The sequence below is a fragment of the Physella acuta genome, unplaced genomic scaffold (genome assembly GCF_028476545.2).
Source record: "Physella acuta isolate Inbredline_101_S28 unplaced genomic scaffold, ASM2847654v3 ptg000875l, whole genome shotgun sequence".
NCBI lineage: Eukaryota > Metazoa > Mollusca > Gastropoda > Physidae > Physella > Physella acuta.
Window position 1 is genome coordinate 1,066,796 of NW_026732392.1, and position 24,675 is coordinate 1,091,470.

The window sequence follows — 24,675 nt, forward strand, 5'->3', positions numbered from 1 at the left end:
TGTAAGTAGGCCGAATTCACGAAGTCACAAAAATTACGATGCGCGTGAGTCAAGAGAGTGTGACGTCATAAATTTCGACTTGACAACGTGACCGTTGGTACCGATACAACTGCCTGGATGTACCCAATACACAACGACCGGCAGCAGTAGGATAAATGTACCTATGCGCATATGCTAAATCAGTATGTCGCGAAAACGCGACAGTCTGAGTTAAAGGGTTAAGTTCCGTTTAGTTTAGCGAGACAGTGTAGCGCTGAGACGTCACGAGTAAGTGAACTGAAGTGACCGAAAGAGCAAAGCATTAACAGTGAGAAAGATAACGAAGTGTAGCCCATCCGCTTATCTCCTCCATCCTGCACCTACACCAGCATCATCCGTCAGCTAAAGTCGTCAAATTTTCAAGGTAAATACATTTTTGTAATACATGTGGCATTATTATTTATTATACTAGATAATTTGCCCGTTGATAATGTTTTCTTTTCCTCTAAGTTGAAACCGAAAAAAAATATCTAATTTAACTTCTACATAGTTCTAGTTCTAGTTGTAGTTCTAGTTCTAGTTCTAGTTCTAGTTCTAGTTCTAGTTCTAGTTCTAGTTCTAGTTCTAGTTCTAGTTCTAGTTCTAGTTCTAGTTCTAGTTCTAGTTCTAGTTCTAGTTCTAGTTCTAGTTCTAGTTCTAGTTCTAGTTCTAGTTCTAGTTCTAGTTCTAGTTCTAGTTCTAGTTCTAGTTCTAGTCCTAGTCCTTGTTCTAGTTCTAGTACTAGTTCTAGTTCTAGTACTAGTACTAGTTCTACTTCTACTTCTACTTCTACTTCTACTTCTACTTCTACTTCTACTTCTACATCTACTTTCACATCTACTTCTACATCGACTTCTACTTCTACATCGACTTCTACTTCTACTTCTAGATCTACTTCTAGATCTACTTCTAGATCTACTTCTAGATCTACTTCTAGATCTACATCTAGTTGTAGTTGTAGTTGTAGTTGTAGTTGTAGTTGTAGTTGTAGTTGTAGTTGTAGTTGTAGTTGTAGTTGTAGTTGTAGTTGTAGTTGTAGTTGTAGCTCTAGTTCTGGTTCTGGTTCTGGTTCTAGTTCTAGTTCTGGTTCTAGTTCTAGTTCGAATTATAATTCTAGCTCTAATTATAATTCTAATTCTAATTCTAATTCGAATTCTAGTTCTTGTTCTAGTTCTAGTTGAAACTTTTTAAAAAAATTTTTATTCATTTTTTATAAGATACATTTAATAACACCACAAGGCAGGTGCTGTGGTGCAAGTAAGAAACATTGCGGTATGACAAAGTTATGTAGATAGTCGTTCGAAAAACAAATATCTTGAAGGCTGAATCTTTAGAACTGGAGCATTTGAAAGACAAAACGTAATTTGATGAAGAATTGCCTGGGACGTAGCAATCTATTTCGGCGCCCGTTCCGAACTATCAATAACTAAATTATTAGTTATTCGCGTTGGTAAAAAAGCGCACCCCCCCCTCCATCCGCTCATTTGAAAGGTCGGGGCACTTTATAGCAATCACTGCATTTTTATATTGGTAGCACACAAACAATTAAATAAGTTCGTAATGCCAAGAAGCAGTCTGATTTCTTCTAGAACTAGATCTAGATCTGGAACTAGAACTGGAACTGGAACTGGAACTGGAACTAGAACTAGAACTAGAACTAGAACTAGAACTAGAACTAGAACTAGAACTAGAACTAGAACTAGAACTAGAACTGGAACTGAATATTTATTTGTTAAGTAATATTTTATTTTAAGAATTTCGTTTTGTTAAACGTTTGCAAATTATCAACAAATGTATTACTATTGTTTTACACTGATTTACTTCAACTATTCCTAAAAAAAATTGTTGAACTAAAATACTTTGCAAAAATAAATTATAAGCAGCATTGTAGGCCCTTTCCATAATTAATGACATACACGAAAAACAATTACATTTGTTTATATTTTAGTTTTAATTTTCTTCTATTTATTATAAAGTATAGATGTTTGTGATGAGGTGGGCTTGTTTTACGTTTTGTGTTAGCAGTAAGGGAAAAAAGTAATCAATAGATTTGTATTAGAAGTAGCAGAATGAAAAATACATCCGAGTTGACTAAGAAAAATTAAGCGTTGCATTCATAGAAGCAGGAGCTATTTCTGTATTTAAATTATTTCTGAACAATAGTTCACATTGTTATATAGATTACTATTGTTTGTCGAAAGAAATACACATCACAATGGCTTTATCCGATCGTATGATCAACTTAATGTGCAAAATATTATATTTTCAATTAAATCAATATTAATGTTTTTAAGCCCTTAAAATGGAAGCAAGCACTTGTAGTTTTAATCGTCAATCAAGTGACGTCATTGAAAAACTCTTCAAGGCCGCACAAACAGGATCAAAAATAAATGACAAGGAAATCAATGCCAAAAACAGGGAAGGCTACACAGCGTTAATGCTGGCAGTAGAACGTGAGAACCTCCAAGTTCTGAGAGCTCTACTTGAAGCTGGCGCTGATGTGAATGTCAGCAGATCTTCTGATGGCAGCTACACAGCTTTGTCTCTTGCTGTTGACAAGGGGCACACAACTGCTGTACGAGAACTGCTTCAACATGGCGCTTTCCTTTCTTGTGAGAAGGGCATTGAGGCTTTAGATATGGCCAGAGAAAATGGCTTTTTCCGTGCTGTTGTCAATGGAGAGGAATATCTAATTCGACAAAACAAAGAGCAAACTTTAAATGAGAATACTGGCGTCTTTCAGTCATTTAAAAATAATCGGCTTGATTTAGTTAAAGATCTGATTACTGCAGGAAGTTACATAGATAAAACAGCCTTAACATTAGCAATATCCAAGAACAGTCCACCATGTGTAGATATTTTAATTGAATCAAAAATCGATGTAAATTTTATAAACAAAAACAAATGGACGCCATTGCATATGGCTGCCAGTAAAAACGAACAAATTGTAGGATTATTGATAAAGGGTAAAGCTGACGTCAACGCTAAGACATGTGAAGGTGAAACATCTCTACATTTGGCAGCTAGCACAGGTGATATTAAAACAATTCAACGTCTTAAGGAAGCTGGTGGATTAGTCGACAGCCAAGATAAAAATGGAGATTCTGTCTAATGTAAAAGAAATATGTGAATACCTTTTGGAATCAAAGGCTAATGTAAATTTACCAAACAAGTTTGGCGTACAGCCGATTGTAAATATTGTGGACTTCGACAGCCTTGAATTAATGCAGTTGTTTATAAAACATGGAGCAAACGTAAATGCGTGTGATTCAATGGAACGTTCTATTTTGTCTCTAGCCATATGGAGAAAAAAAAGAGAAATAGCCAATCTACTTTTACATAAGGGCGCTGATGTTAATTTTATGTTTAATCAGAAAGTCCCACTGCTTGTTATGGCCGTAAAGTTAGGAGATGTTGAAGTTGTAAAAACGCTGCTGGAAAAAAAAGCTGATGTAACTAAAGCTGATAGTAATGGGAATACACCACTACATGTTGCTGTTGATGAATTAAAGTTTCGTCAATCGTAGAAGTTTTGTTTGGAAAACAGAGACCAATTTATATGTGTTTGTAAGCTACACTTAACACCGCGCAATATAAATTCAAATCCAATAATTCCACAAGAATGCCCTAGTTTTGGTATGGAGAAATGTTGTGCGCTCGTAAAGATTCTAATCGAAGCTGGCGCAGATGTTAAAATATCAAGTGAATCTAGAATCCAACCACCAATTGTGAACATTTTAGACTTTGACAGCCCAGAATTAGTAGAATTTTTTTTTAAAACACGGAGCAGATGTAAATAGTTGTGATTCTAAGGGCCGTTCTATTTTGTCTCTCGCTGTATGGAACCGAAAAAAAGAAATCGCTAATCTACTTGTGTTAAAAGGAGCTGATGTTAATTGTATGTTTGATAAAGAGACAACTGTATTAGCTATGGCAGTACGGTTAGGTTACGTTGAACTTGTCTAAAAAATGCTAGAAATGGGAGCTGATGTAACAAAAACTGACAACAACGGGAACACGCCACTTCATTATACTGTCAGGGATATTGTATCTAATCAAACTCTAAAACCGTTTCCAATACACAATGATATCAGTCACTCTACGTGTCGTAAAACGTATGATTATATAGCAATAAAACGGCACGTTTATTTACAATCCCTTGAGAATACCATACAAGAAGACAATGTAAATATTGCTGCACGTTTAGAGATAGTAAATGTTCTTATCCGAGCAGGCTCTAATATAAACCAAGTAAATAATAAACTAGAGAGCCCATTGCATATAGCAATAGCGCAAAACATTTTTGTTAAAGACAAACATATTAAAGATATAAAAAATAAAAGTAACCCGACTCAATTACCTTCAGCTGGAACTGACAAGGAAGACATTTTAAATCAGCAGTTATTAGAATGTGCAGAACACTTTATAGACAATGTTTTTGCGTATAACCCAAGTGCTAAATGTTTTACTGCAACAATTGAAAGACACGCATGTTTACAATCACTTGAGTACTACACATACAAAGAGGCTATTAATATTGAAACGCGTCTTAACATTTTTAAGATTCTTCTTAAAACAGGTTTCAATGTGAACCAAGTAAACAATGACCTAGAGAGTCCATTGTGCTTGGCCATACGACACAAAAAGCTAATAGAATTGCTTATTAAATCTAAAGCAGATGTCAATTTGACAGGACGAAATAAACAGACAGCATTACATTTGGCAGCCAGTGGACCGGAGGAAATTGTCAAAATGTTGATAGATGCTGGGGCTGATGTTAATGCTGAAATACAGGAAACTGATTCAACTATTGAATCTGATACTGACATTGAAGCTACAGGAAGAGAAAGCCAAGGATTTTTTAGCCATAAATATAGTTTATTTAATAGCTATTTGTGTAATAGGGATATTGGCACCGAAGATTACTCACTTTCAGATTTCCAATTTCAACAAAAGAGTTTTTACAATGAACATCTAATCAAAGATAGTGGTCCATATATTAATACCTCATTCGAGTATGCTGAGACTCCTCTGCATATTGCAGCGAGAAGTGGTGAAATCGATTCTTTAAAACATTTAGTTACAGCGGGTGCGTCAGTCAATTCTCTAGATAAACAAGGAAACTCTGCGCTGTCAAAAGCAATAGAAAGCAAAAGTATTGAAAAGATCAAATATCTGGTAGAAGTCGGTGCTAACGTTAATGTACCAAATAAAGATGGTGTCTTACCAATTGGTGACTTATTGCAATTTGACAGCATTGAACTAGTTGAACATTTTGTAAATCATGGAGCCGATCTAACCGCTTGTGATGGAAAGAAAAGTTCTGTGTTAACGATTGCCTTAAATAGAAAATGTAATGAAATAGCAATGTTTCTAGTAGAGAGCGGCGCTGATGTTAACGCTTTGTTTGAAAGACATTTTCCTGCTTTATCTAAGGCTGTAGCGTTATATGATGTGGAACTTGTAAGAAATATGATAAAACGTGGGGCAGATGTTACACAAAAAGACAAAGATGGAAACACAGCATTACATGTTGTTCTCAGATCATACAAGGAGAGAGGCGGATATTCCTATGACGAAAATGATGAATATTTTTTCAATAAACATTTTTACGATTTAGATGCTGTAAGTAAATACAAGCCATTGCCATTCGACAAAGAGGAGATGTTCAAAAGCACTAATGTTGTCAAAAACCAGTCTGAAATTGTTGATATGTTGATTAAAGCAGGTGTATCTGTTAACCAATTAAATAATCAACTTGAGGGTCCTCTGTGTTTGGCAATACGACACAAAAAGCTAATAGAATTGCTTATTAAATCTAAAGCAGATGTCAATTTGACAGGACGAAATAAACAGACAGCATTACATTTGGCAGCCAGTGGACCGGCGGAAATTGTCCAAATGTTGATAAATGCTGGGGCTGATGTTAATGCTGAAATACAAGAAACAGACTCAACAGATGAATCCGATACTGACATTAAAGTAATTGGAAGAGAAAACCTTGATTATTTGAGTCATAGTGGTAGTTTATTTGACAGCTATTTTGTTGATAGGGATAGTGACGACACTGTCGATGAATCCCTTTCAGATTCCCGAGTCCGACGCTATCGATATTCTAAGAAACAACTTTTCAAAGACACTGGTCCTAAAAATACTACCTCATTCGAGTATGGCGAGACTCCTCTTCATATTGCAGCAAGAAGTGGCGAAATCGATTCTTTAAAACATTTAGTTACTGCGGGTGCATCAGTCAATGCTTTGGATAAAAACGGAAACTCTGCGCTGTTGAAAGCAATCGAATGCAATATTAATGAAAAGATAAAATATTTTGTACAATTTGATGGAGCAGCCTTAACCGCTTGTGAGGGTAGGACAAATTCTGTGTTAACGATTGCCTTATACAGAAAATATAAGGAGATTGCAATGTGTTTAGTTGAGAGCGGTGCTGATGTTAACGTGTTGTTTGATGGACATCCAGTGTTTCTTCCAGACTATTTTCTCCGGGGGGGGGGGGGGGCACTTGAAATCTTCGGGGGGGGGCGGTAAACTTTCTTCGGGGGGGCGGACACTGTTAAAAGTATATATTTTCTATATAAATCATATAAATTTCATTTCGTTCGGGGGGGAGGGGCGGTAAAAAATTTTCGGGGGGGGGGGGGGGGGGAGGCTTAGCCCCCCCGAAGAGATGCCTGGAAGAAACTCTGTGGACATCTTCCTGCTTTAGCAATGGCTGTTATGTCAGATGATGTGGAGCTTGTCAAAAAGATGATTACACATGGAGCTGATGTAAATAAAACTGATAGAGATGGGAATACATCATTACAGCTCGCTCTTACTTTTGGGTATGATGAAGTGATTTCTATTAAATATATTTTAAAGGAATCTTATGATTACACAGACGCTACAATAATTATGAGAAACCGTTGTGAATTTGTTGAGATTCTGATTGAAGCTGGGGCTAATATAAACCAAACAAATAATGCTTTAGAGAGTCCGTTACACATAGCTGTTAAGGTTTATAGTCTTCGAGGAAAGTACTGCAAATATGACACTGATGATCTTAGCAAATATGATGCAATTCTGACAACGTTAATAAATCATGGTGCTAAAGTGAGAAGTTCAATTCTTTATTATTGTTTATCAAATGAACAGTTTGAACAAGCTGGACGTTTATTAAAAAACAGTACGTGTCATATATTAGACGAAAAATTTAGAAATCAGATGTCTAATATTCAGTTATCACAAGTTGGGAGCATTTTCAAAAAAAGCCATTTTGAAATTTTACAAATGCTTGTGTACAATGGAATAGTGTTAAGAAGTAAAACACATGTAAGTGTTTCAGGGAAAACAATCTCATTAACCAGCCTAATGCTAGCGATAATATATAGCCACGTTGATTTAGCAAAATATCTTCTAGCAACTGGTTATATGACTGTAGCGGATCTGAGGCAACTTCGACAGTTTGATAAATATCCTGAAGAATTACATAACATACTTTGTGAAATAGACAAACAACCTACTGTTTCAACCTGTGAGCTTCAAAGCCTAATACATAAAGTGGTAACTCAACCCTGGCCACTGGCCAGACTCGCTTTCATCACGGTGTCAACAATGTTGGGTGAAGGTCCAGAGCGAGAAAAAAGACTCTCTGGAAATAATATCTCACCAAAACTAAAACAACATTTGAAATTCCAATCTCCAGTTGCATATCTTCCAGTTTGTGAGTGGTCCAAATTTACATTGTTCTTTGATCCTGTTGTTGACGAAGTAGGACATGAATATTCGTTAAAAAGCTGGCCTCTGTGTAAATAATAAATAATATGTTTAGTTTATATCAATCTGTATTTTTTTTATATAAAACATCATATCCAGAATAAAAATATTTGCAAATGTAAAATAAAATAATTGCACATTATATAGTATAGACGGATAAATATTAGCGAAACAAATCCTATTCAACCCGTAGGAAAGTCTAAGCCTTTTATCTACCGGTAATCAAGTAAAGTAAAACATATCTAGTAACTATCTACTTCCAAGTAAAACTAAATCACGGACAGGAATAGATTCACAAGTAAAGTAGAATTTCAGTAGGTAGTAACAGCAAACAGTAAACATAGCTAGTTTATAGACCTCTTGTCTTTGCAAGGGTTTACAGCCGGCAAGTAAACTACGGAACAATTCAAAGTCCGCAGCTTACCTTTCTAGCAATACACAAATATAGTAAATTTAGAAAAGTACAGTGAAGATGTTACACTCGGCTTCTTATGTAAATTTAAAGTCATTGAGAAAGATCAAATAATTTCTGTCTTATAGTGTTTATGATATGTCCATATCTTTTAGTTCTATGAGAGAGAAGAAATATAATGAATCTGAAATGTTTAACTGCAAGATCTGTCTAAATTTAAAGGATGTTTTGTGCGCTGAAATTACTGAAATAAAAAAGAGTAATTGATTACAAACAAACTTTGGTTGCATTTTTACTTTCTCTCTTTAAGATCGTATCAACGCTCTCATTTGGGCAAGTGCCTTTCGGGAAAACGCTCGGCTCACAACTTAACCATGTATAAAAGTTCAAACAAAAAATATTTTTATTAATGATATGCAACAGAAACATATAAAGCTTTTAAATGATTTTTAAAATCCATTTACTCACCTCAAGATTTTTTTTTGATAATACATTTCTTTACACAACTATATGAAATAAAAAAAATTATATGCCCATAATAACTCAAATCTGAATATAAAAGCTCGATTGTTTCATCTTAATTAGAATATTTCAATGTTTTGAACACCGTAAAAGTTGTATATAAATCATTAATTTATTAAAAAAACATATTTTTGAAAAAATAACAACAAAAACAAATGCATTGTAGTCAACCGGAGCACCAGTTATGTACAACTGAAACACCTTACTAAAATCAAATAAAAAAACAACAAGACACACACGGCTATATTAGTTGCACCATGATACAAAAACACTTTATGCTAAAGGAGTAGCACGTACTGAAGCACAACTACTCAATCGACCAACATAACACCTGAACACATTTAGCCCGAAATTTGTGCGGAACATATTTTATATGGGTCTTTTGAAGGCTAGGTTAGAATAGAATAAAACAGAAATAGAACTGATTAAATCGTTTTTTTTTTTTTTGTGTGAGTTGATTTTAACTCCGTGTATTTATGTATTTTTAATCCACAGTTATAGCTTGTAGTAAATTGTAGGGGAACGTGTATAGTGTGGAAAATAAAAATGGACTAAACAGTACTTATTACCATTTTTTTAGCTGAATAAAACGGAACATTTAAAAAAAATTAATTATATACAACATTCTAAAGACTTTCAGATTATCTGATCGATATTGGAATATCTAATGTTAAGTTTATAAGAGAGCAGCTTGGAGTTACATTTTATTTTATTCATAAAATACCTATAAAAATCAATGCATGAATTCACGCATAAAGTATTTTGCAGCTTTTGAAATTAAATGACGCAAATATAGAGAGGCTTTGGATTGATTTTTGTAACATCTGGTCCTTTTTCATATTTAAAACTAATATTTAGCTGCATAATGTAATTGACAAAGTTAAAACTGCTTAAGAAAAGATTTTGCGTACTTAACAGTTCATTGCATTAATTAATTTTGTGAAAGCATTTTGAGAAATCTTACAGTGTAGGGTGTTGTGTGTAGAGAGTATAAATATTGAGGAAATTGAATTGTTTTATCAACTAATGTTTATTTTGCAAAATAACAGTATGTAGCAATTGCGCTACATTATGCAACGGTTAGTAAAAATATGTAACGATAGAAAAATAAATTGATCAATCATTTATCATTTGAAATATATCGCGTAATTATTGATTTTAGTTAAACACCTATTTATCATACACCCGAAGGCTTAAAAATTTATTTATAAGTCTTGTCATAACCTAAATATTTTTGCTATTCTTAAAATTCTGTATTTCAAACAAAATTACCTTATTTTTTATATTCCTGATTCAGGGATGTGGCTGTTAAAATTAATTGTTTACTAGATATAAATATAAGCAAAACTATAATTTGTTAACTATTTGAAGGTGACACATTTTTTTATGGTGCAATTAAGTAATAATCTTCGTTTTTTAATTTTATATATATATATATATATATATATATATATATATATATATATATATATATATATATATATACATATATACATACATATATATATATATATATATATATATATATATATATATATATATATATATATATATATATATATATGTGTGTGTGTGTAACACATATGATTACCAGCCAAGGGGGGATAAGAATAAAGTTTTAATTCATTGAGTTGCGGCCCCTATGGGACCGTAGCCCTGTTGATGTAGTTGTTTTGCATGCTCTTCTGTGAGAGATTTTACCTGTGTCCCATGTCATGTGACATGGGACTATGGTTAGTTCTTGCATAGCCGTGTCGGTCACACTCACGGCTGTTGTCTGTGGACACGGAGGGTGACGGTACCTAGAGGTAGACATACCAATGTAGATCTAATGAAGGTAATGTGGTTATATAAATTATGTTTATTGTTAGAATACTTATTTGTGTATTCCTGCTAGTGCTGCAAATTGCACACTAGTTAGGTTGAGTATTTATTTAAGTATTTATTATTGTACTACTTATTGGTACTTTTTGGCAGTACTGTGTACTGGCCGCGTGGTATTAGCATTGAAGTAACATCGCAGTTGTTGCGTCAAACTAGACGCCTAAAGGAAAAAGAAAACACGAAGACCAAGTGAGACCTAAAAGCGCATATCGGGGAAGCAGCTGACAGAGGCAGGATTGTCATGGGGGACGGCCAGGAAAATTGCTGGTGACGACAAGAGTGGAGGGAGCCTACCGTATTGACCCAATGTGTCTTGAGCACAAAAAGGAAAATATGATAGTCGACTGCTAACCTAAATAACTTGAGTTTAAATCCCGAGTTTGTGTCAATAAAATTTTCCTGAGTCCACCCAGCTCACATTAGGGAAAATAAAGGCGGCTGGGTATAGTGCTGACCACACTATCCCTTCATACTACGAGGTCACTGAAACCGGTAAACTTTACCTCATGGGCCCCGTCGTCAGTTATATTTTCTATATCAAACATTAACACCGTATCGCCTATAACATTCTTTCCCATATGCTTAAGATGACGATTTCAAAAGTTATTGTTAATTATTCCAAAGTTCTTATCTTTAAACGCTTCAAATTATTTCCTTCAATTACATTTAGTACAATCTTCATAATTAAAACAATGCGTCTTGTATCATTGCTGCAGTGCTTCACAAGCGCAATGTAAAGCTGTTTGTCCATTTATATTCCGTTTTTTAGCTTTGACGCCTTCATCAACTAAACGCTGACTTATATCCACTTGCCACAACTGTGTGCAGTGAAGAGCAGTGTTACCGTTCTTATGAAATAAGAAATAGTAACACGTGTTTTTATTTTTATTTTCAAGACAATACTATAATCTGAATCACAACCTAAAATGTGTATTTTAATGAATGTATATTTATAAGCGTGCAGCTGCTATCAATTGAGTATCATGATGAGATTCAAGTGCATTAACATCTGCTGAAGCGTCCTTCAACAATTCTTCATTCTTTACACAGACATGTAGAGCTGTGTTACTTGTTTGTAAGTAATATTAACATTTGCCCCATCGACATGGGTGAAAAATAATTATGATACCATAATAACTAGAAACAAGCAGTAAAATTTCTAATTTAAACCTGTAGGAGGGTTTGTGCCACTTCTCTACCGGGAATATTGTACAGTATAACTAGACGTACTATCATTAAGGTCTAAAGGCTAAGTGTCAATTCAATGCACAAAGTTTAGAGCCTTATTAAAATGATAATGATTTTTTACCAGGTCCGAAGATCACTTGACTCTAGCAAGGGTAAATAAAAAATAATTATTAAATTATTATATAAAATTATGCAGCATATGATAATATTGTATCTACTGCTCCGTGGCTGATGCACATGCAAGATGAATGTAATGTAGTAGGTAACTGAAATGTACACTCATCTGCCACGTGGACGTGATGTAGAATTACGTCACAGAGAGGAATAGTTGAAATCAAATAAGAATTCAATTACCCCATGTGCGATGACACTGGCAGTGTAATGACACGGGCAGTGTAAAGTTTAGTTAGTTAAGTAAATCAGGTAAAATTATCGACTGTCACGAACAGGGCAACAGTTTAAGGGGGCAGGTACACCCAGAATAATTGAAAAATCGTTTTTTTTCGAATATTGTTGTATGGTGAATGTTATTTTATTCAGAATCCATTTCTCTATCCGTCTGTATGCATTAATTTGACCTGAGTGAAGTAGTTTTTTAGTTATATAAGTAATAATGCGTAACAGCAAGATAATACATATGGGATTTACTGAAATTACTTGATACAATGACAATAAAATTTCATAAATATCAAAACTGGTATAGTAACAATAAGAAAAAACTAAGTAAAACCAAACACAGCGCGTGGGGGTCGGGACGACGGCTTCAACTCCATTTGCGACAAACCTTGTGAACTCAGAGCTGGAAGAGACAGTTTTCTGAGTTACATTCCATTTTTATCCCATAAGCCTTTTAGACACAGGAATTTCACAATCGCAGCTTCACCCCGTCGCTGATTGTGCCCTGGTATATAGGTGAACAGGGCTAAGGGGAGTATTGTCGCAGGTAGAGGGTGGTGGATGAGCAAAATCCATCCATCCATTCAACATATGCCTTTTTCTGTTAAAAAATTGTCAAGGTCCTTGAATTTATATGCCTTATAATTAATTAACTTACTTTTGGTCTACCGTTGTTTCCATGTTTAAAATTCAGACAGCAGAGCTGTGTATTTGAACGTTCTCTGGTCATATTATGTAAGCATAATCAAAATAATATTTTAATCATTTCACTTCCTGTCAGGAAACTTACAAAATTCCATCTTCTTTTCATCAAGACACATGTAGGACATGTAAATATACTAGATTCTTCTCTTATATATTATCTAGCTGCATACCCGTGCTCCGCCACGGTAAATCTTTTTTTAATGTACCAACTTGGGAACGGAACAAAACTAAACACAACATAAACACACACAAAAATACAAACACAACACAACCACAAAAGAAAACACAAACACAATGCAAACCAAAACTAAAACACAAATGCAACACTCAAACACAAAAAGAAAAGACAAACGGAAATAAAAACACAAATGAAAACACAAACACAATGCAAACACAAACGCAAAAAAATAACACTAACAAAAAAAAAACACAACAATCAAAGCATAAACTCAACTTAAATGCAAACATAAACGCATTGCGCTCACACTTTAGCCCGTGCAATTCAAGCATTTTTTTCAGGACTTTAATTTTTTTTAATTTACAAAAGTTTCATGACTAAAACCATTGCGTACCTAATGAAAGTGATGACGCATCTATAAGAGTGCGGAATAGTTGATTAAAAATTATAATTAGTAAACAGGACGTTTAATGAATAAAATAAATAAAAGATAGCCTTATATCAATCCATGCTAATTATGATATTCCAACAGTAATGTTCTCTAAAAAATATTGTCCTCTACAAATTTGCATTCACATTTTGCTAATTATATTATTCCAACAATAATTCCCTCTTTGAGATTTTTGCATTCACACTTTTGTATTAGCGTGAGTTGAATTTATTTTTTAATTACCTCCCTTGGCAAAATTACAAAACAGTTTAATTCATTCATTAATTAATTCAACCCTACTATTATTAAAATGTATCCACTTTTTCTATGAATTAAAACAAAAATGATATTTGACATTGATCCGTTTAATATGTTTTAGCAATTTCCGTGTATTTAATATTTTCTATACGTTATCAAATGGGTAAAAACTGCAGCAACTATAAAGTAAATTTAAGTCGTTATATAAACAAACTTGACTCTATTTATTTTGAAAAGACACTGCGATGGAATTAAAAATTACGACGTGTGCTGTGTTTACTTTTATGGTTCCAAAATCTATAGAGACGACACGAGTACTGACACACTATCAGCCCGCTTATATTATAGATTAATAATTGTTGCCTTGAGACGTGGCATATTTTACATTCCGCGCATCGAGGGGTCCCCAAACTACGAGCCGGATGCGTCAACTTGAAATTTTTATATATTTCTATATAAATTATATTTCGTTGGGGGGGGGGGGGGGGGGGGAGGGGCGGTAGACGTTCTTTGGGGAGGGGGCATGACCCTGAAGCGATGCCTTAAAGAAACTCTGGCCCCCGAACTGATATTTGTTAGATAACGCGGCCCTCAGGCAGAAAAGTTTGGAGACCCCTGATCTAAACCATAGCAGCTAAAGTAACAACTTGTAGAATTCGCAACACTTGAGTCAGATGACTCAGACCTCATCGATGTTGATTGGCTGGGTCGCGTCACGTGTTCATAGCATCTGCGAGACTTCCTTCATCAAGATATCATTGGGTGTTTTGTCGGGTTGATCTCAAACTTGTATTCAGTATGAACAAAATCTACTATTGTTTGTAATCAACACTCCGCTTGTAAAGGTAATTCAAATTTATTATTCTAATTTATATTTAACCATATTTTTTTGCTGCAAGAAATTGATTATTGGATAATGTTAAAAGGAAATAAACATTATCTCATAAACTGGTTTAGCCCGTTGAGGAAAAATTTCAACGGGCGCAAGGCTGTAAATTTTTGGTCTCGGGAAAATGCGAAACGCGAAATTGCGAGGTGGTATAATGTGAGAAAAAAGTTTGAGACTTGCCTGCGGCATAATTTGCAAGTCATTTTTTTATGTTTCATACTTTTTTACTTTCTCGTATATACGAAGTATAGAGAAAGTCTTGTAATCGTGCAAAAAAAAAATCGAGATTTTACAAATCTCGACGTTTTACATCTCACTGATGCGGAAATACATAATTCTGCAATCTTGTCCGTATGTCTGTGTGTCTGTCTGTGTGTTTGTCTGTCTATCTGTGTGTAAACACGATAACTTGAGTACAGTTACAGATAGGTTGATGAAATTTCATATATAAGAATTTTATCAAAATCGTAGATCCTGATCAACTTTTGAGCGATTTCCGATAACCGGAAGTGGTACCTTTCCTACTTTGAATTTTTAAAAAGCCTATAATTTGAGTACTATTTCAGAGAGATAAATGAAATGTCACATGTAAGTAAAATATCTAATTCTCTACCTTCTATCAAATTTTGAGTAATTTCCGTTGAACGGAAGTAGTAATTTACGCTATTTCCGATTTCTCAAAAAACGCATGAAATTTATAAAGTACTCATAATATTGCGCACTATTATGCACATTTTATTAGGCGTTCACTTGGTGTGCAATTCTTTTTTTTTATGAGATTCCATTCTATTATAAAAAGTTTCAGTAATTAAAAATGGTTTTCAAATATTGTCTATGTCCTGAGTTGCCATCCCTCGTAGTTTTATATTAGAATATTCGAGAAAGTTTAGGGGAGATCACTCCCGGTTTATTTTCTAAAGATGTGCGGAACAACAGTTTTCAACTTAACAAGTAGATGAATTACGAAAGTTGTATGTGTTTGTTTTTATAGTTCTTGTTTTTTTTTATACTCAAGAAATAAGCGAATTCTAAAAATCTCACCAGGCTATACTAGATATATAACTACACTAGACACACCAGGCTACACTAGACACACCAGGCTACACTAGACACACCAGGCTACACTAGACACACCAGGCTACACTAGACACACCAGGCTACACTAGACACACCAGGCTACACTAGACACACCAGGCTACACTAGAAACACCAGGCTACACTAGACACTCCAGGCTACACTAGACACACCAGGCTAGACACACCAGGCTACACTAAACACACCAGGCTACACTGGACACACCAAGCTACACTAGACACACCAGGCTACACTAGACACACCAGACTACACTAGACACACCAGACTACACTAGACACACCACTCTACACTAGACACACCAGACTACACTAGACACACCAGACTAGACACACCAGGCTACACTAGACACACCAGACTAGACACACCAGGCTACACTAGACACCAGGCTACACTAGACACATCAGGCTCCACTAGACACACTAGGCTACACTAGACACACCAGGCTACACTAGACACACCAGGCTACACTAGACACACCAGGCTACACTAGACACACCAGGCTACACTAGACACACCAGACTAGACACACCAGGCTACACTAGACACACCAGACTAGACACACTAGGCTACACTAGACACACCAGGCTACACTAGAAACACCAGGCTACACTAGACACTCCAGGCTACACTAGACACACCAGACTAGACACACCAGGCTACACTAGACACACCAGACTAGACACACCAGGCTACACTAGACACCAGGTTACACTAGACACACCAGGCTACACTAGACACACCAGGCTACACTAGACACACCAGGCTACACTAGACACACCAGACTAGACACACCAGGCTACACTAGACACACCAGACTAGACACACCAGGCTACACTAGACACCAGGTTACACTAGACACACCAGGCTACACTAGACACACCAGGCTACACTAGACACACCAGGCTACACTAGACACACCAGGCTACACTAGACACATCAGGCTACACTAGACACACCAGGCTACACTAGACACACCAGGCTACACTAGACACACCAGGCTACACTAGACACACCAGGCTACACTAGACACACCAGACTACACTAGACACACCAGACTAGACACACCAGGCTACACTAGACACACCAGACTAGACACACCAGGCTACACTAGACACCAGGTTACACTAGACACACCAGGCTACACTAGACACACCAGGCTACACTAGACACACCAGGCTACACTAGACACACCAGGCTACACTAGACACATCAGGCTACACTAGACACACCAGGCTACACTAGACACACCAGGCTACACTAGACACACCAGGCTACACTAGACACACCAGGCTACACTAGACACACCAGGCTACACTAGACACACCAGGCTACACTAGACACCAGGTTACACTAGACACACCAAGCTACACTAGACACACCAGGCTTCACTAGACACACCAAGCTACACTAGACACATCAGGCTACACTAGACACACCAGACTACACTAGACACCAGGTTACACTAGACACACCAGACTATACTAGACACACCAGGCTACACTAGACACACCAGGCTACACTAGACACCAGGTTACACTAGACACACCAGACTATACTAGACACACCAGGCTACACTAGACACACCAGGCTACACTAGACACACCAGGCTACACTAGACACACCAGGCTACACTAGACACACCAGGCTACACTAGACACACCAGGCTACACTAGACACACCAGGCTACACTAGACACACCAGGCTACACTAGACACACCAGGCTACACTAGACACACCAGGCTACACTAGACACACCAAGCTACACTAGACACACCAGACTAGACACACCAGGCTACACTAGACACCAGGTTACACTAGACACACCTGTTACAATATATATATTGATCGACAGCCTTTTTAACGTTTCAAGTTGCACAATTGGATAAAAACATCAGGGTAAAAAAAAAACCATCTATTGATTTTGTTGCTTGTTGCCTGTAAACATCCATCGCATTTTTAGATTGAGCTGGTACTTGTTAAGTGCTAAGAAAGTGCAGTTTTTTATGTATAGTATACAAAATCCTACGTGTATATATCTATATATTTATATATGTGTGTGTCTGCCTGTCTGTCTGTCTGTCTGTTCCTTTCTTTCGTCCACCCAACTATCCATCCATTCAGTTGGTTAACACAAGATATTTTAATAAATATTGCTTTTGTATTGGAATATTTTCTTTTACATAAGCAGATAGGTCACTGGTCACTGGTTGCAATTTTTTTATAATGAGCTTTAATTATCTTCCTGTTATGCAACCGAAAAGGCGATTTTAAAATTCATATTGCAACTTTGTGTATTGTTTTTGCTCTCTAAACATATGTTACTACGTTAGTTTGGTCAAAATAATATTTTAAAAATTTCACTTCCTGTAAGAATCCGGCTAGATAACTTACAAAATTTCATCTTATTTGCATCAAGACACCTGCAGGGCAATAAAATGTACTAGCTTCCTACAATATATATTAATTAACAATGTAGCGTGGCACATATTACTTCCTGGGTATCGATCTAGACGACAGCAGTTCAGGTAAAATGTGTACACTGCGCAACACTTTAGTCAGATGACTCAGACCTCCTGAATGTCGATTGGCTAGGTTGTGTCACGTGTCCATAGCATCTGCGAGACATCCTCCATCAAGGTAGCATTGGGTAGTTTGTCGGGTTTAGTTTAAACGTGGCTTCATAATGTACGAGATCTGCTCTTGTTTGCAAGCAGCATCCCACAAGTAAAGGTAATTAAAAATGTATCATTCTTATTTACAATTTACAATATTATTTTTCTGCCAGAAATTGAGAATTGGATATAGGTATAAAAATGAAATGTATCTTATAAGTTGGTTTTTTCCCGTTGAGGAAAAATTTCAACGGGCGCAAGGCTGTTAATTTTTGTTCGTGGGAAAATACAAGACACTCAATGTCGAGGTGGTAAAATAGGAGAAGAAAATGTGGGACGCAAAAATTTGAAGACAGTTTTTTTTTTCTTTCAGGTATTTAATTAAGTATATGTTTGATAAGTATACGTGTACGTGCTGCCCATCTTGACTCATACTAACGTAGTCGAAAATGTATGAGAATATATTTTTACAGGAGCGTTTATTCAGTTTGTTCCCTCGCCGCCCCCCCCCCCCCCGCTCCCTTTTATTTGCATAAAGTTTTTAACACAATCCACTTTAAAATATGTGCATCTGTGCAAGAAGCCTTTGAAAGATGTCGCAACTGACATCCAAAGTATAGGCATATAAAAAAATATTCCAAATTGTATTCACAAGGTCACAAGGCTCTTAATATTAGGTCATGGGAAGGTGCAAGACGCGAAATGGTGAGGTGGTAAAATTGGAGTTCAAATTTGAATATTTCGGGCAAATAGTAAGACACAATTTGCAAGACATTTTTTGGTTTCATGCTTTTGGTTTTTTTTTTATTCAGACATGCGGAATATTTTCTTTCAACTTAACAAGTAGATCGATTACGAGTGTTGTATGTTTTTTTTGTCTACATCTACATCTAGATTTTTATTTTGAATATGTTCAAGAATTATGCCAATTCTAAAAATTACACAAACCCACCCCCCTAAAATGACGTCACATCTCACACTTCTATCCCTGCAAAATTGCAGTTGAATTTTTCTTAAAACATCGATTTGTTTTCAAAATCATGTCTGAACTATGTCATTATAGAGTATTTTAATCAGTTCCGATTACAGTTTATTAAAACAGTTTTTAAAAACGCGAAATAGCGGCTAAAACTCATTTTCTAACATTGCTTGTTTATTATGCAAAGTCTTAGGACACACCATCTGACCCCTCCCCGCATCACACACCGTCACAAAATTACGAACCCCCCCCCCTTCCCTCCTGCGAGTGTGACGTCATTTATGGACGACCCCTTAGATTGAATTAGTTTATAAGCTTATAAAACCGTTTTAACCCATGTAATTTATCCAGTCGTAAGACAGAATAGAGTGGACTGTTTCGCATATCGACACTAGTATTGCTTGGCTGTTACCGCTTTATAATACCCTTTAGTATTCTGCTTAGACACACCCATTATCCGATAACGGAATGTATTTACAGCGCCCAGGTGACGATATGATTTACCTATTTGTCTACCTTCTTAGAACACGATACATAAATGACAGACGACAGTTTGTTTATTAGATAACCCTGGGCGCTAAATCGCACCATGTCGAGGCGCCGGCGCACGCGCCTGATTCAACTTACCTCATTTTATCCATACTCTATTTAACTGTTTAAAACGAACGTAGGCGAAATAGCGCTCTCCATTGGCGCCTGCGAATGCTTGATTCGATTTAGTGAACAACTATTGTAACCCATCGTATCCATAGAATATTGAACTCTCTAAAACAATCGTATGCACCATAGTGTTCACAAAATACCCGGGTAGCCAAATCGCAACCTGTCGGGGCGCCGGAATTTACTTAACAACTAAAGTATGCCTACGCCATCTTATAGATAGCCTATGGCTCTGTTGAAAACTAACGTAATCGCTATAGACCGGGGCGCTAAATCGTACCCAGAACACGATACAAAAATGATATACAAAAGTATGTTTTTCAGATAACACTGGGTGCTAAATCGCGCCGGGGATGCGCCTATTTAATTTAGTGAACAACTTTAATCCCCCTTCTTATCCATAGTCTATCGCACTGTTGAAAGCGATTGCGATCTTGGGAAATAATGGGGCGTCAAATCGCAACATGTCGGGGCGCAGACTCTGTGAAAATGCATTTATTTTCGCAGAACTCCCCCCTCCGCCCAGGAGTATTATCAACAACTTCTCAAAGATTCATGGCGATCGAATAAAATGTGTAGTAATGCATAAAACACAAATCCACAAACACACACACACACACACACACACACACACACACATATACCGATGGTCTCGGTCGCAAACCGTCTAACTCCAAAAATGTAAATTTTACAGGAGAGACAAAAAACTGATTATTTCTTTGTTGATCGCTTTAATACAAACTATTTTTAATCATATGTGCGAAGAAACTCTCTACCGACTATACTGTAGCGTTTTAAAATGAGTTTTGTTAATATTTACAAAATTATAGCAGGTTTTAAAAGATAGACGGTTTTCTCGGTCTAAAATTCTCGCTGCAAACCGTCTATCTGTGCGCGCGCAGACTTGGCTGTTTTGAGCCGAGAATTTCGGTCTCAGTCGCGTTCGTTCGTTTTGTCCAATGAACGTGATTTAGTTATTTTTATGTTTTTAAGTTATAATTATCACTTCATAATATTTAGATTATAGTTTTGGGCTCATATTTTAATTATTTGAGTTTATTCTACATTATGGTGTCAGTTTAATTTTTAGTAGAGATGTTTTAGTATGGCTTTATCGCTTTCGACTGTATTCATGATGTCTGTATTTAGCACTAGACTTGTTAACTATTGAAGGTTATGCTTTATTTATTACATCTTTCTATTCTCACAGTTTATTTTACTAAATCTGGTGGGTGCTGGGTTTGTAGAATGATAATAGTAAAAACAGAAACCGTATTGTCAGATATACTATGAATGAGACATAACACTAATCACATTAATACTGACTTAATGTTTACTTATTTTACAAAAATGTAACACAAAAAAATGTGTTTATTTTTAAAATTTATTCTTTAAATAAACGTCAAATAAAGAAAAATTAAAATGGCAACATATTTTTAAAATCAGGGAAATCATCATAAAAAGGTGTGTTTATGACTTGCATTTAGGTGCTCAAATATGACAGCTTTTATCTTCTGCTCTTGTACAACTTGACAGGGGTACAGATGAGATCATAATCTTACGACCCTAGCTTAGCAATTGCCAGCTATCTGCTAATTCACTTTGAAGTAGACAGTAGCATCAGGCTTGTACTGCAGTGCACGAATATCTGTCGCTTTGAATTCTTGATAGGTCTGACTGGTATTTTGAGATCGGCTGGTCTCTTGTATGGTAAGGCTGGTCTTTTTGATAGTGGTTGGTGTCTAATGTGAGGCTGATCTGTTGAGAAAGGCTGGTGTCTTATATGGTAAGACTGGTGTGTTGAGAGAGGCGTGTCTATTGTAGGATAAGACTAATCTTTTGAGAGAGGCTGGTCTCTTGTATGGTAAGAATGGTCTGTTGAGAGAGGCTGGTATCTTGGAGGGTAAGATTGGTCAGTTGAGAAAGATTGATCTTATTACGACTGGTCTGCTAAGAGAGACTGGTCTCTTGTGAGTTACTGGTGCCTTAATGTTACGACTGATCTGTTGTGAAAGGCTGGTCTGTTGAGAGATGCTGGTGCCTTTACGGTTTGTCAGTTGACAGATGCTGGTGTCTTGTATGGTAAGACTGGTCTGTTGAGAGAGGCTGATATGTTAAGAGGCTGGTCTGTTGAGAGAGGCTGATCTGTTGAGAGAGGCTGGTCTGTTGATAGAGACTGGTCTGTTGAGAGAGGCTGGTATGTTGAGAGAGGCTGGTCTGTCGAGAGAGGCTGGTCTGTTGAGAGAGGTTGGTCTGTTGAGAGAGACTGATATGTTAAGAGGCTGGTCTGTTGAGAGAGGCTGATCTGTTGATAGAGACTGGTCTGTTGAGAGAGGCTGGTATGTTGAGAGAGGCTGGTCTGTTGAGAGAGGCTGGTCTGTTGAGAGAGGCTGGTCTGTTGAGAGAGACTGATATGTTGAGAGGCTGGTCTGTTGAGAGAAGCTGCTATGTTGAGAGAGGCTGGTCTGTCGAGTGAGGCTGGTATGTTGAGAGAGGCTGGTCTGTTAAGAGAGGCTGATCTGTTAAGAGATGCTGGTCTATTGAGAGAGACTGATATGTTGAGAGAGGCTAGTCTTTTAGAGAGGCTAATCTGTTGAGAGAGGCTGGTATGTCGAGAGGCTGGTCTGTTGAGAGAGGCTGATCTGTTAAGAGAGGCTTGTCTGTTGAGAGTGGCTGGTCTGATAAGAGAGGCTGGTCTGTTGAAAGAGACTGGTCTTTTGAGAGAGGCTGGTCTGTTATGTGGTAAGTCTGGTCTGTTGAGAGAGGCTGATACGTTGAGAGGCTGGTCTGCTGAGAGAGGCTGGTATGTTGAGAGAGGCTGGTATGTTGAGAGAGGCTGATCTGTTGAGAGAATCTGGTATGTTGAGATAGGCTTGTCTGTTGAAAAATTAATCATAAAAGCATTTACTAAAGACAACTAACCATGTCGTTGAACATGTACGCCAAACATTTTGTAACCTACCATATAAACATTTCTTAACACGTATCTAAACCCTCAATCTAAAGCTAGTAGTGAATTAACTATTATTAAATTCATTGCACATTATTGTGGAAATATAATTCGAATTATATTGTTTTGATTGATATTTAGATTCTAGAATGAAGATCTAGTTTCAAAGCATTGTGTTAGCCTAAGAAATTGTAAAGAAATCAGTTTGGTTATTGGAAATCTGGAAATAGGCTACATTAAACAAATACTATTTGTTTATTATTCTTTAAAATGATAAAATGTAATAGAATAGTTGAACATAATTAATCAAATATCCTTACCTATAAGTACTGTGACTGCTGTGCTGTAAAATTGTGTGATTACGGCGTGCGACTGCGTTCCCGATCAAAAGTGTACTGACAAATATAGCGATATTCGTTTTGCGCCGAGATTTTTAGCGCTAGAAATAATAGGCGGTTTGTTCAAATGATTATATCTCGATAATCATTGTACAGATTTCTATAAAATTTTCAGGCATTATGGGGAATCATACTGGCTTTTGATTTATGTAAAAAAAAGAAAATCGAATTTTTTTGAGTTAGACGGTTTGCGACCGAGACCATCGATATATATATATATATATATATATATATATATATATATATATATATATATATATATATATATATATATATTTAGGAAGTCGTTGATTATACTCATGGGAGTGGTTTTTGTTTATAGAACATTTTTTCTGAAAGAAACTCTGACTCCTTCAAAGTTTTCAGCTTTTATTTTTTATTTTACGTCGGAGAGCGGCGCCCCTGTGGTAAAGCGGTCCGTCCTGCACAGCTGGTCATTGTTATTACTTGATTAGATGGTCAAACTGCACAGGCACATGAGCCAGCTCCCTCGCACTCATGTGACCAAATGCACCCCAGGCTCTCTTTTGAGTACTACAGACCATATATTTGTTTTAATGAGCGCCATACACTAGGGACTCTGCTGGCTACTAAAATCGATGACTATATCGGCTGCCTGTGTGCATGTGCTTCGGTGATTGGGCTCCTACATGGTCAAGGATACTTCATGATTCAACTGGTATTTGTTCATCTTCCCAGATTTTCTTGAAGAATATGTGTAGTAGTGTGGTGCTAGTTTCTATATCTGCTGTCAGTGCTTCTGGTAGTATACCATCTATTCCTGGAGCCATCCAGTTTTTAGCTGCTTTATAGCTTTATGTATCTCTTCTTTTGAAGGTGGGTTGCCTTCTATAGGAAGATCTCTTACAGCTGGTGGTATGTCTTGCGTGCTATCTGGTGTTGGTCTATTCAATAGTTCTTCAAAATTGTCTGCCCATCTCTTCCTCTGTCCTTCCGCATTAGGTATTATCTTTCCATCTTTGGTCTTCACTGGCCTCTATGGCCTACTGTACTTCTTAATTGTACTGTACAAGTCCCTAATATTACCATGGTACAGTGCTTCTTCCGCTTAACTTGCCAGCAGTTATAAATAACTCCGTTTGTCTTTCCTTATGCATTTCTTGATATTTTTGTTTGCCTTCGGTTTATTCTTCCAGTGCTTTTAATTTAGCAGCCCGTGTACGACTGTTGTTTAATGTTGCCTTCTTTCTTTTTTTTTCTTCAATAACTTACATAGTATATGCTGAAATCCATTTCTTAGTTTGTCTTTTGATAGGGCCTAGCACTTCTTCGCATGTTGATGTGAATACGTTTTTAGTTTTTTCCA

The 24,675-nt window shown here is 36.5% G+C and overlaps 2 protein-coding genes across 2 annotated transcripts; both read left to right on the forward strand.

Moving 5' to 3' along the window:
• The first annotated feature begins 237 nt into the window (after window positions 1-237).
• Window positions 238-3,130, forward strand: LOC131952502 (putative ankyrin repeat protein RF_0381). Its single transcript, XM_059315189.1, has 2 exons — window positions 238-403; window positions 2,313-3,130. The coding sequence occupies exon 2, from the start codon at window positions 2,321-2,323 to the stop codon at window positions 3,128-3,130; it is 810 nt and encodes a 269-aa protein (XP_059171172.1). The 5' UTR covers window positions 238-403; window positions 2,313-2,320.
• A 160-nt stretch (window positions 3,131-3,290) lies between these two features.
• LOC131952503 (ankyrin-3-like) lies at window positions 3,291-24,161 on the forward strand. Its single transcript, XM_059315190.1, has 4 exons — window positions 3,291-3,486; window positions 4,385-6,385; window positions 6,743-7,785; window positions 24,048-24,161. The coding sequence occupies exons 1-4, from the start codon at window positions 3,291-3,293 to the stop codon at window positions 24,159-24,161; spliced, it is 3,354 nt and encodes a 1,117-aa protein (XP_059171173.1).
• The last annotated feature ends 514 nt before the right edge of the window (window positions 24,162-24,675 follow it).

Coding starts and splice junctions, on each gene's coding strand:
- LOC131952503 (XM_059315190.1), top strand. CDS start 3,291: ATGGAACGTTCTATTTTGTCTCTAGCCATATGGAGAAAAAAAAGAGAA. Junction 3,487..4,384: donor TGATGTAACTAAAGCTGATA/GTAATGGGAATA, acceptor AATTACCTTCAG/CTGGAACTGACAAGGAAGAC. Junction 6,386..6,742: donor AGCCTTAACCGCTTGTGAGG/GTAGGACAAATT, acceptor TTCCTGCTTTAG/CAATGGCTGTTATGTCAGAT.
- LOC131952502 (XM_059315189.1), top strand. CDS start 2,321: ATGGAAGCAAGCACTTGTAGTTTTAATCGTCAATCAAGTGACGTCATT.